Source organism: Populus alba, chromosome 6 (assembly GCF_005239225.2).
Source record: "Populus alba chromosome 6, ASM523922v2, whole genome shotgun sequence".
Classification (NCBI taxonomy): Eukaryota; Viridiplantae; Streptophyta; class Magnoliopsida; order Malpighiales; family Salicaceae; genus Populus; species Populus alba.
In genome coordinates this window covers 2,044,722-2,059,388 of record NC_133289.1, presented here as the reverse complement: position 1 = coordinate 2,059,388, position 14,667 = coordinate 2,044,722, and the positions used below count along the sequence as shown (strand labels likewise).

Genomic DNA, 14,667 nt, shown 5'->3' with positions numbered 1-14,667 from the left:
GTATCCTGATATGAACAATATTGCTTACAGGTTCACTTCATAGGCAGTTTTAAGTCGACAGAAAGAAATATTGTTTTCCCTTTCTTTGGTGCAGCTATTGATGGTTTTGATAAATTGCCAATGCGCTGTGTTAATGTGATTTGACTTGTTTATCTTCATAACAGAAGCAAGGGAGGGATCGCCCCACTCCAATTCTCTAGAGATGCTCACCGATGTTCCCTCCTGAATGTTACCTTCAGGTAAAGGTAAATAGCTTGCATGAAGCATTTTAAAAATAAAGCATAGAGTTTGCAATGGAATATACATAAAATTTCACTTTCATTATTTTATACTAGCCATCACACATTGATATCAACATGCTTCCATTCGGTAGTCATGTGGTAAAGGAATATCCGATAGTGTTTTGGTTCATCTTTATGACAAAAAAAATAAAAATCTAGCAAGTTAAATTACTCCTTTTCCCCATTTCACCAGTGTTGTCTGACGTCGGAAACGATTAGTTTGACAAAAGCAATTCACTGACCAGCTTCTCCAAGTTAATGGATGATGAACCAGTTGGTTCAGTGGCCTCCTCAGCCAGCCTTTTCCAGTCCATGGCCTTCTCCCTCATTTTCTTACCCTTCTCTCCTTCCATTAGTTCTCTGACAAGCTTCTGCACTTCTTCCCTCCTCACATTATTATCTATCTCCATGCCAACCCCCCATTCATTGCAACTATATCTACAGTTCATTTGTTGATCTCCAAAGAAGGGCCAGCAAATCATGGGAACTCCCGCAGACAAACTCTCCATGGTCGAATTCCAACCACTATGAGTTAGAAACCCTCCAACTGATGGATGGTTGAGCACTTCCTCTTGTGGACACCAACTAGCAATGAAACTACGATTTTGAGTTTCTGCTGCAAACTCAGCTGGCAAGGTTGCAGCATCACCAACAACCAAGTCTGGCCTTATGATCCACAAGAATGGGTGCTTGCTATCAGCTAATCCCATTGCAAAGTCAACTAACTGTTCTGCTGTTATGACAATTAAACTGCCAAAATTCACGTAGACCACTGAGTTGGGTTCCTTAGTATCTAGCCATTGGAGACACTCACTTTCTTCTTTCCATAGATTATAACCGACAGATTCCGAACTGTCTTCTTGAATTTGATTGAGAAGTAACTGGTAAGGGCCAATTGCGTAAACACGATGAAATATGGAAGAGAGGCCATCCAAAACATCTGGCTCTAATGCATCGAAAGTATGAACAACAATCGCAGGAGCTTTAATAGTACTTTCAACACTTTCTATTGTGAAGTAAACTTCGAAGTCATCTGGATCTTTTATTTGAGCTGATGGAAAATCCTTGAGACGGATATCTTTCATACCTGGAATCCAGTCTATAGTTGTATCAAGATAGCTCTCATCTGTGAAGAACCCAAGAAAATGAAGTCAAAGAGCGGTAACCAACTCGAAAGCACATAATTTTGTTGTTATATAACAATTTTAATTGCCAACTACCTTTGAGTGGTATGAGGCCTTTCTCCATGAGCGCTCGGACTTGTTTACATGCCATTACGCCACATGCGGACAGGGTAAAAGAAACCACCGCAGGGACTCCAAGTTCTTCAGCAGCTTTGATGGCGAATGGCATGAAACCATCAGAAACAATACAAGTCACCGGAGGAGTTCTCGAGGACAAGTTGCTGTTAAGTTTGGCAATAAGGTCTAGAAAAGGAGTCAAGAAATTTGTTAGAACAGCCTTTCCAAGAGAAATCCTGTCTTGGCTGGCATCAGTTTCTGAAGGAGGGAGACCATCAGGAATGGTTTCAAAACAGAAGTCAGGCGAAGCATCAAAGGCATCGGAACCTCTTGATTTCAAGAAACGTTTATGATTGAATTCTGTGTTGACAAAGGTTATGAAAATACCTCTATGATGCAGAAGTTTTGCCAATTTAAGATTTGCTTTGATATGGCTTTGAAATGGACATGGAATGACAACAGCATGAGGCCTTTCTGCTGGCTTGGTTCCCATTGTGTCACCCAGAAAACCTTATGGAACTTTGCTTCTTATTTCATAGATAGGTGGACGATAGAGTGAGCTGTATCCACGTTTTCTTTTTCTTTTTTGTTTTATGCACCTCTGATATTGACTGGGTGGGGTGGTCGATTTCTGTGTGCTCCAGCGACTTGTGCATCATGTATGGTATTCTATCCAAGCAAGCATAGAACCTCAGATGTTGACGTGATGGCTAGTTTCTGAATTAACAGCTCACATTTGATTAAATACAAATGGATTTATTTTGATACGTGAGATTTAGTCCGTAATATAATTCACTGATCTCTTCACTTGGTGTTATCAGTAAAACTGTAAAAGGACAGAGATAAAATGGACGCAGGGATCAAATATTGACTGATCTCTTCACTTGGTGGTCTTTTATTATGAAAGTGAAAGAAATCCAACCAAATCTTTGGAGGGAGTCGAAGTTAAGGCTGCAAGAGACACCCAGCTTATGGAGAAACAGAGAAAAGAAGAAGTGAAACAGCCTAGTTGCCATTCGAGATGGAGTCAGGGAGAGGATTTGTGCCGGGAGTTTTCAGCTCTTTTGGGGGCTGCACATCACTAATAATAAATAATAAATAATATACTTTAATAATAAAATAATAAATTCAGATTTCATATATGCAACCCTCCATACAGAGCTTGTCGTAACATGCTTGTGGTTGTGGACCCCCCGCTTCAGCAAGGATTTTTTTTCTATTATTTATCTTCCGCTAACTATGGAAAGGGATATTTTTAAAAAATAACTTTTTAAACTTTTGTGTATTTATTTATTAATTAAAAAATATTTGAGTTGGTTTTAAAAAAGTATTTTTATTTTATTTTGAACAAAAAAACACTTTTCAGAAGTTATGAAAAATTTAAAAATATTATATATTATTTACTGATTATATTAAATTTGATTCCTAAAATTTTTTATTATTTTATAATTTGTTTTGAATTTTTTAATTTTACCCCTTAAAACTTAATTTAATCTGATTTTTATATCAATTTTGATCCTTATTTTTATAATTGTTATTTACTTTTCTCTTATTATTTTTTAATTGAAATTTTTTTATCTATTAGATTTGTTTCTCATTTTTTTTTATTCTTATTTATTTTATTTGAAATAATTTATAATATTATAATATTTTTTTATTTATTATTTTTTAATTTTTTTATCTATTAGATTTGATTTTTATTATTATTTATTTTACTTGAGATAATTTATAATTTTTTTATATTTTATTATTATTTAACTTTTTAATTTTTAAGATTTGTTTTTTATTATTTTAATAAACTTTACGGTTTATTTTCTATAACATTACTAACTATTAGAAAATGTTTTATAAATTGTTTTTTAAAATTATACTACTTTCCAATAAATAAATAAACCTAAGTATTAAACTACTTTCCAATAAACCTAAATAAACCTAAATAAATTAAACCTAAATATTGTTTTTTAAATTATTTTTTTAAATTAAACTACTTTCCAATAAATAAATAAACCTAAATAACTGTGCACATAAGCTACTCCCTACCCATGTCCAGTGAGCACTGTGATTGGATTTCACAACACATCTGTAAAATCTTCCATCATTACTGTCTCTATTTCGGAGCAGATACTTGAGGGGCTTTGTTTGGTCTCGTGAACAATCGTAGACTTAACACGAACACCACCTACGGAAACAATTGAATCCATACATTGAATGAGGATAACAAACGACCTAACCACTGTGACAATCGGTTGTCGGTTCCAGCAAGATATTGCAATAGAACAAGAAACGGAAGCACATGTCATGTTTTGGATAGGTCAGCTCAGGCCGGTCTAAAACGGCGCTGTTCTAGAATTTTTTTAAAAAAATTTCGAACTATGTTTTATATTTGATTGAATTAAGGGTTTGATTTTTAAAGGCAATTAAGTTTAATCGAGTAGACTTTCTATCTAGTTTAATATGAAACTTTATCTAGATTTAGATTTGGTTAATAAGTCCAGAATTAACCTGTCATATTGGTCTGATTTTGATTATCTAAAAATAATATGATAAATATGATGTGATATTTAATTTAATTTAAGAGATGAGAGTACAGTTTATTTTTTTCTTATTTCTTATCACAATTTTAAAATCCATTCATGTTTACTCCATGCTTTCATTACATAATAAGAAACTAATTGTTTGACAAGAGCACTTCATTAATCAACTTGTCCAAATTAATAGATGCTGAAACATTTGGAACAGTTGCCTCTTTCTGCAAATTTCCTCCATTCCGTTGCCTTCTCCCTAATTTTCTTACCTATATCTGCCTCCATTGTTTTCATGACAAGCTTCTCTACTCGATCCTTTTTGACATTGTTATCAGTCTCCATGCCAACTCCCCATTCTTTGCAAGTTTATCTACAGTTAATTTTTGGTCCGTGAAGAATGGCCAACATGTGAAATTTTTTCTAAATCTAGACAGAAGGATTGCTATATCTAAAATGCCAGCTTTAATTTTATATTATAAAGTTTTTTTTGTAAAATAAACAATAGCTCATACAAATAAAAATCATAGCTTACAACCTGGAAAGGTGTAGCTCAATTAGTCAAGCTCTAGGTTTATTTTCTAGAGATTATCAGTTCAAGTCCCATAAACCTTAAGGCCACTAGAGACTTACATGATTGTTAATTTCAAGGTCTGCGAGATTAGTCGAGGTGCGCGCAAGTTATTTAGGATACCACATTAATAATAATAATAAAAAAACATAGCTTACTATTTATAGAAAAACATAAAAAATCCCATAAATTGACAAAATATCAATTTATCCCTTAAATAATATCCATATATTAATTCAACATAATTTTAAAAATTAACTCAATCAAGTTTTAACTTGATTTTTTCAAATCTAAAAATATAATCTTTATATTAATTATATTATAATTTTTAATTTCTAATATATATATATATATATATATATTTTAATCAAATCATACTTAATTAACTTTTTTTTTTTTTTCCAACCATACATTTATAGTATATGTCTAGTTTTCAATGCATGAAACGGTGCATGATTTGGAGCTTCCAACAAAGAGTCATGCCCGTTTCTCTGGCAAGTGCGCAGGCTAATGAAAGAAAACAGCAGAATCGAAAATCCTACTACCGTACCTTGGCTACTTGCAAGGCTGTCCCTCTATGTCAAGAAACATTCAATGCAGGATTGACAATCTTACCTCCAACTCACTTATGCCAGGAGGGTTTTTAGTTAATAAAAACATCAACATATGCTAACTAGAGGGAGGTGCACATGTATAGTGACAGATTCTGTGTTAAAGACTCTGTTCTTGATTTTCTTCGTTGTTGTTTTCCTAGCTTGAAGAAAAAGCATGTCTAGGTGTAGATTTCTTGTTTTGTTGTTATCCTTGCTTGGAGGGATTGTTCCAAGTATAAATAGTTTGGTTGCAGCAATGTATAGATAGAGAATTTGTTGAAGCTAAAATCGAAGTGAGTGCATCTCTTTTGGTGGATTCCTTTGAGCGGTGAACTATCCTAAATTCTAATCTCTTTGTGGTGAGACTGTATCATTGAGATTTGCGAGTTTAATCCTTGTTCTTCCTCCTTACAAAGTTCAATGAAGGTCGTTTTCACATGTTGTTCGAATAAATGGAAAATCGTTTGAGTTGGATGGCTTCCAATGAAAAATCCCATTAACACTTCTCCTCAACAAAATCAATCTCTTACAGATGGGTCTTGTTCGTTGCTATGTCTCACTTCTTTTTAAGATCTTAAGCACCATTTATGCTCTAGATATTACCGATACAAAATATTGGAGAACATGTCAATAATCTCAGCTAATTAACCATAAACATTCAGCCCAAGATAAAGTATACTAGCACTTTAATTAGTACAAGGTAATCCGTATCAAATTACTAATTAAGCTGCATAAATAAACGTTCCACGAAACTGATTCGATGTTCATACTAGACAGTTTTTCTCTCTTGTCATTCTCTTATTCTTGTTAGTTAATACTTTGCAGGGATTCAAGAAGGTAGTAGCTGACAGATGGGAGTTTGCAAATGAGTACTTCAGAAAAGGAGCAAAGCACTTGTTATCTGAGATCCACAGGAGAAAAACATCTCAACACCATCACCAGCACTACTCTGAGCAACCACCCCAATTTTTCCAACCAGAAGATGGTTTTAGCTGGATCGATCCTCCATTTCAATCTCCAAAACCAACTACTGACATCCTAACTGCACTCTCAGAAGATAATCAGCGACTGAGAAGGAAAAACTGCATGCTTTTATCAGAACTCTCCCACATGAAGAACCTCTATAATGACATTATCCACTTCATCCAAAACCATGTAAAACCAATGCCCTATGAGCAAAGGGCTTATAATGCAGCACCTAAGCTAATAGAACTGGGCTCTTCATGTCAGGATCAAACCATTTGTTCTAGCATTCACAGAGCTAAGAATGACTTGTATTGTTTCTGATGGTTTCATGCCATTCGCCCTCAAAGCTGCTGAAGAACTTGGGGTCCCTGCGGTGGTTTCTTTTACCATGTCCGCATGTGGCGTAATGGCATTTAAACAGGTCCGAGCGCTCATGGAGAAAGGCCTCATACCACTGAAAGGTACTTTGCAATTAAAATTGTTACATAACAACAAAATTATGTGCTTTCGATTTGGTTACCATGGGTCTTGTTCTTGTTGTTGACAAAGGTTATGAAAAGACCTCTATGATGCAGAAGTTTTGCCAATTTAAGATTTGCTTTGATATGGCTTTGATATGGACTTGGAATGAAAACAGCATGAGGCTTTTCTGCTGGCTTGGTTCCCATCGTGTCACCCAGAAAACCTTATGGGACTTTGCTTCTTATTTCATAGATATTTGGACGATAGAGTGAGCTGTCTCCATGTTTTCTTTGGCACATTAGGCTGCGATGGTTGCCTTGTCTCTTTCTTTTTTGTTTTATGCACCTCTGATATTGACTGGGTGGGGTGGTCGATTTCTGTGTGCTCCAGCGACTTGTGCATCATGTATGGTATTCTATCCAAGCAAGCATAGAACCTCAGATGTTGACGTGATGGCTAGTTTCTGAATTAACAGCTCACATTTGATTAAATACAAATGGATTTATTTTGATACGTGAGATTTAGTCCGTAATATAATTCGACTAAGCCTGAAAGATGTACATAATCTCAGTGCGTAAAGAAGGTAAGATTTATCTTGTCTAGCATATTGGATTACGGCTCTTGATTGGATCGACCTATCAACAGGTCGTGGTATAACAACTCAAGAATTATTGAACTTCGATTCAAGCAAATGATGGAACTCGTCAAACTGATGACCGGAGACTCGAAACTTAACTCCGAGTGGGTTTCATTTTAAACTGTTTTTTACATTAACTCGGCCAAACTCAAGTGACCTTATTAGCTGATCTGATGACTTGCAGATTAATCTGAGTAAATATGTACAGAGGTGCTGTTGGCACTGTGCATTACTCAGGAATGAATTGCTCACTGCATGTTTTGACTGTTCTGTAAATATTTCTGCAGATCAAACATTGGTTTCAATGATATCAGCCAAAAGAAGCAGCCGACAAGAGAAATTATAAAAGAGCGGACATTAAGCTAGTGCCATGGCCATATCTCAATTATTCCTTTTTCTTCTTTTCTTTTCGGTAGTTGTTTTAACGTCATTTGGAAAACGATATCTGTCCTGCCTCAATCGTGTATTAGTCAAATTTTCTCTGTGAAGCGAACATTACGTTCTATTTTTATTATTATTATTAATTTGGTTATCTGAACTAACTATCTTAACTAAACTCATAAATTTTAAAATTAATAATTATATAAATATTTAATAATTCTAAAATTTATATAATTGCATCCTGTTTTATTTTATTATTAATTTGATTGTTCAGATCAACATACATGTATTTTAATTAATTCTATAAATTTTAAAATTAATAATTATATAAATATTTAAAAAATTCTAAAATTTATATGACTTCAATTCATAACCCACCATCTTCATTGGACTGATTGATGGTCAATGTTGTGGACTATGGGCAAATTGTGTATTATTGCCTTTGGCACTACTAGACGAGCTAAATTATTTTTATTATAATAACATTGTTTTCTTATTTCTTTAATTCATAGTTGTTTGTGTTAGGTCAAAAATTCGATTAAAATAATTAAATTTTATCTGGTCTAGTTCAATTATAGCCCAATCTATACCAGGCTCGGAGTCTTGATTTTTCTGGATTGAATATATCAAGTCAGGCCTGGATTTAACGGCTATGCTTTTAAGTTTCCTAGAATGAAACCAAGGTCCAGTTTATTTGCTGGAAAGTAATTTTTTATTTTAAAGTGAATTCTCAGGAAAGTGAATTTCTGGAAAAGTAAATTCTAAGAAAGTATTTTTCGATGTTTGGTAGTGTAATGGAAAATAAGTTGAAAAATATTTTCCAGTGTTTGGTTATGTCATGAGAAATAAACTGGAAAATAACTTATTAATATTTTATTTTTCTCAAGTTTATTAAAATAATAAGAAACAAATCTTACAAATTAAAAAGTTGAATGAGAATGAAATTGAAAAAAAAATAATTTCATAAATTATCTCAAATAAAATAAATAATGATCAAAATAATAGAGATCAAATCTAAAAAATTAAAAAAAATGAAAGATGAAGAAATTAAAATAATAATAATCAACATTTCATAAATTATTTTTAATAAAATAAGTAACAATCAAAAGAATGAGGACCAAATTTGATAGGTAAAAAATTTTAATAAAAAAATGATAAGGAAAAAGAAAATAACAATTATAAAAATAAGGACCAAAGTTAATATAAAAATAAAATTTTAAGAGATGAAATTGAAAAATAAATATTCAAAACAAAATATATATAGCAATCAAAAGTTTGAGGATAAAATTTGATATAATCAGCAAATAATGACATTTCTAATTTTTTCACAACTTTCGGAAAGTGTTTTCCCCTCAAATTTTTTCAGGAAAACACTTTCCTGAAAACCAAGCCAAATTTTTCTTTTACTGGAAAGTGTTTTCCATTGACCAACTTTTCTAATGGCAAACAAACACAAGAAAGTTTGAAAAGTGATTTCCCGAAAACTACTTTCCGGAAAACAAACACAGCTAAAAGGAAAATATTTTCCTGAAAACCAAGCTAAATTTTTCTTTGACTAAAATTGATTGGAAAATGTTTTTCATTGACCAATTTTTCTAATGACAAACAAAAACAAAAAAGTTTGAAAAATTAATTTTTAAAAACTACTTTTCAAGAAACAAACATGACCAAGTAGCTAGCGAGTGGTATAACCATTTACACGAGTAGGATTGAAACTGAAGTAATTTCCATGCTAGACAGATAATATGGTTTCTGTTCATGATTGGATCTTCTGAAGAAACATGCATGCGATCAAGCTTTAACTTTCATAGATGGAAAAAGAAGAACTACACGATGATAAAAGCAAATAGTTGTGATTGGAAATGGAAAAGTCATGATGGCACGCACAGACATTGAAAAAGTTATGGCCGGAGGGATTCCAATTTATTCAGCAGTTCCAACTGCGAATGCCATGGAACCAGCAGAAACAGTGCAGGTCACCGGGGAGCGTCTGAGGATGCAAGAAGATCCCGCAAGGAAGTTGCAGTTCTTATAATGATCTCTCTCTCTTTCCACGTGATTTTTGCTTTGATTGTTTTTTTTTGGGGGTTTAATTAGTAATGTAGTGAAATAAAAAACTAGTGTTTTTCAAGTTTTAAGACTAAGGATAAAAAATCATGTTTTGATATATTCGGAAACTCAATAATTCTTTTCACTTTTTCTTTTTTGAATATCTTAATTCTTTTCACTGTTTTTGAATCTTACTAGAGGAGAAAAACAATTCAGCCCAAGTCATGGATTGTTTTGAAAAAAAAAAAAAAACTCGATTTAAAAAAAATTAAAAATCAAATGTTGACCATATCAACTTCTATCATATTTAATTTCAAATCAAGCTGCCAAGTGTTTTCATATAAGTTACATGTCTTATAATTATAAAATGATATATTTTTTACTTTAACCCATCAAAACTATTCAAAAACACCTAAAAAATCATTAATACCTTTTCAAGCAAAAAATTAATTTAAAAAACATTTTAAAAAATAAGTTATAACTTAAAAGCAATCATTTACTATGTCATAATTTAACTCCCAGAAATTATAAATCAAGTGACATACCCACGTAGCATAATGAATAAAACCCACTTCATCAACATGTGAACTGCAAACTAGTCTCTCTCTCTCTCTCTCTCTCTCTCTAGACATGCAAATGGATCATCCTGCAAACACATATAGCTTACACAAGCAACACAGCTAGCACAAGCCTTGATTTTATTCTTTTCGCCAACAAACAATCATAAAATGTAATTACAAAAGTGTTTTTTAAAAAGATCATGAGCTAAGAAGTAGTTTTGGATTGTAACATTTCATTTATGAACTTGTCTAAATTAATGGATGATGAACCATGAGGGGCAGCAGCCTCTTCAGCCAGCTTCTTCCACTCCATGGCTTTTCCCCTCATTTTCTCACCCTTCTCTCCTTCCATTAACTCTATTACAAGCTTCTCCACTTCTTCCCTTTTGACTTTGTTATCAATCTCCATGCCAACTCCCCACTCACTGCCAGCATAGCTACAGTTTATTGCTTGATCAGCGAAAAAAGGCCAGCAAATCATGGGCACTCCAGCACACAAGCTTTCAACAGTTGAATTCCAACCACTATGAGTTAGAAATCCTCCAATTGATGGATGGTTTAGTACTTCCTCTTGGGGGCACCAACTAGCTATGAAACCACGTTTTTGAGTTTCCACTGCAAACTCAGCTGGCAAGATTGCCGAATCACCGATAACCAAATCTGGCCTTATAATCCACAAGAATGAGATCTTGCTATTAGCTAACCCCATGGCAAACTCAACCAGTTGTTCAGCTGCCATCACTGTTATGCTTCCGAAATTCACGTAGATCACTGATTTGAGCTCTTTGGCATCTAACCATTGGAGGCATTCACTATCTTCCTTCCATAGATTGTAACCAATGGACTTCAAACCATCATCTTGAATTTGTTTGAGAAGCAACTGAAATGGACCGATGGAATAAACACGAGGAAATATAGTGGAAAGGCCATCCAAAACATCTAGCTCCAATGCATCGAAAGTATGAAAAGCAATTGCCTGAGCTTTAACGGAAGTCTCGGCAACTTCAATTACAAAGTTCAATGAAAGGTCGTTTTCACATGTTGTTCGAATAAATGGAAAATCTTTGAGTTGGATGGCTTTCATACCAGGAATCCCTTCTATAATGGTGTTTTCAAGATAACCATTTGTTAGATAACTCTTACCTGTAAAAACACAGTTCATCAAAGTTAGCTTCTAGCACTCAAAACTATCCACCATGGGAGGTTGGACGTACAGAGCCAAACATCCGTGTACAAATTAAAGCCTCATCACCTTAGGCTTAGAACACAAGAAATACTCTTATAAACAAACTGAAAAGGATTGTGGAATTGTACACTGTAACACTAGAGATCTCATAAAAATTCCTAAAATAAAAGTACCTTTAAGTGGAACGAAGCCCTTCTCCTTGAGGCCATGAAGTTGTTTGTATCCCATATATCCACATGCGGACATGGTGACGAACATCACAACTGGGAGTCCAGCTTCTTCAGCAGCTGTGATGGTGAACGGCATGAACGCATCAGAAACTATGCAGGTCACCGGAGGATTCACAAGCTTTGCAAGAAGTTCCTTAAACGGAGCTAACATATTATTTTGAACAGCAACTGTAATAGAATCTATTTCTTGCGTGGCATCAATATCTGAAGAAGGGATGCCATCAGGGATTGTTTCAAAACAAAAGTTGGGCAAGCCGTCAAGGGCATTAGGGCCTCTTGATTTCAAGAAACGTTTGTGATTAAACTCTGTGTTAACAAATGTTATGTGAAAACCTTTGTAGTGCAGAAGTTTTGCCAATTTAAGCATGGTTTTTATATGGCTTTGTAGTGGACATGGGATCAAAACTATATGAGGCAAGTAATTAGCTTCTTGCTTGGATCCCATCCTTCACTGCTCTCTCTATTCTCTCTCTCTCTCGGCAATGGACTCTACGTGCTTGCTTGTTGCTTGCTGTAGCAATTCGTGCTCTCGTACCGCGCGCACTCGTTAATTAACACCTGATATTCCTGAAATGTTGACTATAATGATAATTAATTGATTTAAGAAGAGCTTAATGGTTGGAAAAAGAAAAGTAAAAGGCAGCTGGGTGGTTATGAGAAAGTGACAACCCATTTTAGTAGCTGAAATATTAAGCTGGGTATATGCTTGTTTGGTACCGTATAGTTATTTTTTTAAAAAAATATATATATATTAAAATAATTTTTAATTTTTTTATTTATTTTTTTATACAAGAATATTAAAATCATTAAAAAAATTCAACTGGCTATAATTAAAAACTGTTCAGCATCTATCATGATCTAAGCCAGGCATTGACGGTATTAAAATAAGTGATTCGGTAAGATTTTTCATGCCGATGAATGAGGTTAAAAAATATTAATAGCTTTATGACCGTTCATTATCCCCTGGGTATATATATATAAAAAAAATAAATAAATAAATTAAGAGATAGACTTAATAATTAAGAAAGTTACTACTACTATTATTATTTGTCATCTTTTATTGTTTATGATGGTGTCAGTATTTGACGGCAGCTAACTTTCTACAGTGGATGGTGATTTTTATCGGATATGCCACTGAAAAGTTTCTCTCTCATTTTTGTTTTTTATTTTTCAAATTAAATTAAAAGCAGATCACCCAATTTATTTATTTTTGATAATTTGAACGGTTCATATGAATTTACATGATCTGATGTTGTCTTTTTTTTTTTTTACCACATAAAAATATATTTAAAGTGGCATACGGCATTGTAACAGTCACCTTATTTTTTTTTAATATAAAACAGCATTTTTCCAAAGTCAAGTAGTACAACAACTTTATTAAGGCCATGTTTGTTTCCTGGAAAGTAGTTTCCGGGAAACCATTTTCCAAATTTTCCCGTGTTTGTTTGTCATTAGGAAAGTTGGTCAACGGAAAACACTTTCCGGTCAACGGAAAACACTTTCCAGTCAATTTCAGTCAAAAAAATTTGACTTGGTTTTCAGGAAAGTATTTTCCCTTTAGCTGTGTTTGTTTTCCGGAAAGTGGTTTCCGGTAAATCACTTTCCAAACTTTCTTGTGTTTGTTTGCCAGTAGGAAAGTTGGTCAATGGAAAACACTTTCCAGTAAAAGGAAAATTTGGCTTGGTTTTCAGGAAAGTGTTTTCTTGAAAAATTTGGGGGGAAAACACTTTCCGGAAGTTGTGAAAAATTTAAAAATGTCATTATTTGCTGATTATATTAAATTTAATCCTCAAAATTTTGATTGGTATATATATATTTTGTTTTGAATATTTATTTTTCAATTTCATCTCTTAAAATTTTATTTTTATATTAACTTTGGTTCTTATTTTTATAATTGCTATTTGCTTTTTCCTTATCATATTTTTATTGAAATTTTTTATCTATCAAATTTGGTCCTCGTTCTTTTGATTGTTACTTATTTTATTTGAAATAATTTATGAAATGTTGATTATTATTATTTTAATTTCTTCATCTTTCATTTTTTTTAAAATTTTTTAGATTTGATCTCTATTATTTTGATTATTATTTATTTTATTTGAGATAATTTATGAAATTATATATTTTTTTCAATTTCATTCTCATTCAACTTTTTAATTTGTAAGATTTGTTTATCATTATTTTAATAAGCTATGTATGAATATAGGATATAATAAAAAAAATTCATCATTATAAATATTTTTTAGATTTCATTTTTTTATTGTAAGTGATTAAATATTTTATATATATTAGATAAACTTAAAAAAAAATTAATTCATTAATAAATTATTTTTCATTTCATTTTCCATAACACAACCAAACATTGGAAAATGTTTTCCAGTTCATTTTCCATAACACTGCCAAACATCGAAAAATACTTTCTCGGAATTCACTTTCCAAAAGGAAACCACTTTCCTGCAAACAAACGGAGCCTAAAGAGCTCTAAAAGGCATGGGAAAGCATTATAGCTTCCCCCACGCCTTTTAATTATACTTATATATAATAATAATAATAATTATTATTATTATTATTATATATATAATAATTAAGTAATATACTAAAACGTGTAGCTTTTTCACTGTAGTTAAAGCTGTTTTTTTTCCTTTTTTTTTGTGGTATTTTTTTTTTTGTTTTTGGTTTTTTTTTTTCTGTAGTAGTTTTTTCTTTTTCTATTTTTTTTGCTTTTGCTTTTGCTTTTTTTAAATATTTTTTCACCGCAGCAGCTTTTTTTTTCTTTTTGTTTTTTTACATGTTTTTTTTAACGCGTGGGTTTTTCACTATAGCAACTTTTTTTTTTTCCTCGTTTTTGTTTCTTCTGTTTTTTACATATAATTAAGTAATATACTAAAATGCGTAGCTTTTTCACTATAGCTAAAGCTTTTTTTTTTTTTTTTTGCAGTTTTTTCTTCTGTGGCATTTTTTTTGTTTTTGGTTTTTTTTTATAGCAATTTT

At 32.5% G+C, this 14,667-nt stretch overlaps 2 protein-coding genes across 3 annotated transcripts; both read right to left on the bottom strand.

Moving 5' to 3' along the window:
* Positions 1–301: 301 nt before the first annotated feature.
* LOC118052937 (7-deoxyloganetin glucosyltransferase-like) lies at positions 302–2,097 on the bottom strand. Of its 2 annotated transcripts, XM_035064037.2 has the most exons (3): positions 1,910–2,097; positions 1,502–1,780; positions 302–1,407 (listed from the first exon to the last, which is right to left on the bottom strand). In XM_035064037.2, the coding sequence occupies exons 1-3, from the start codon at positions 2,013–2,015 to the stop codon at positions 497–499; spliced, it is 1,296 nt and encodes a 431-aa protein (XP_034919928.1). In that variant the 5' UTR covers positions 2,016–2,097; the 3' UTR covers positions 302–496. The 2 variants fall into 2 exon arrangements, with proteins under 2 accessions (XP_034919928.1, XP_034919927.1); XM_035064036.2 differs by having other exon boundaries at positions 1,502–2,095.
* Positions 2,098–10,384: 8,287 nt separating this feature from the next.
* LOC118052936 (7-deoxyloganetin glucosyltransferase-like) lies at positions 10,385–12,301 on the bottom strand. The gene is made up of 2 exons (XM_035064034.2): positions 11,623–12,301; positions 10,385–11,406 (listed from the first exon to the last, which is right to left on the bottom strand). The coding sequence occupies exons 1-2, from the start codon at positions 12,122–12,124 to the stop codon at positions 10,469–10,471; spliced, it is 1,440 nt and encodes a 479-aa protein (XP_034919925.1). The 5' UTR covers positions 12,125–12,301; the 3' UTR covers positions 10,385–10,468.
* Positions 12,302–14,667: the final 2,366 nt, after the last annotated feature.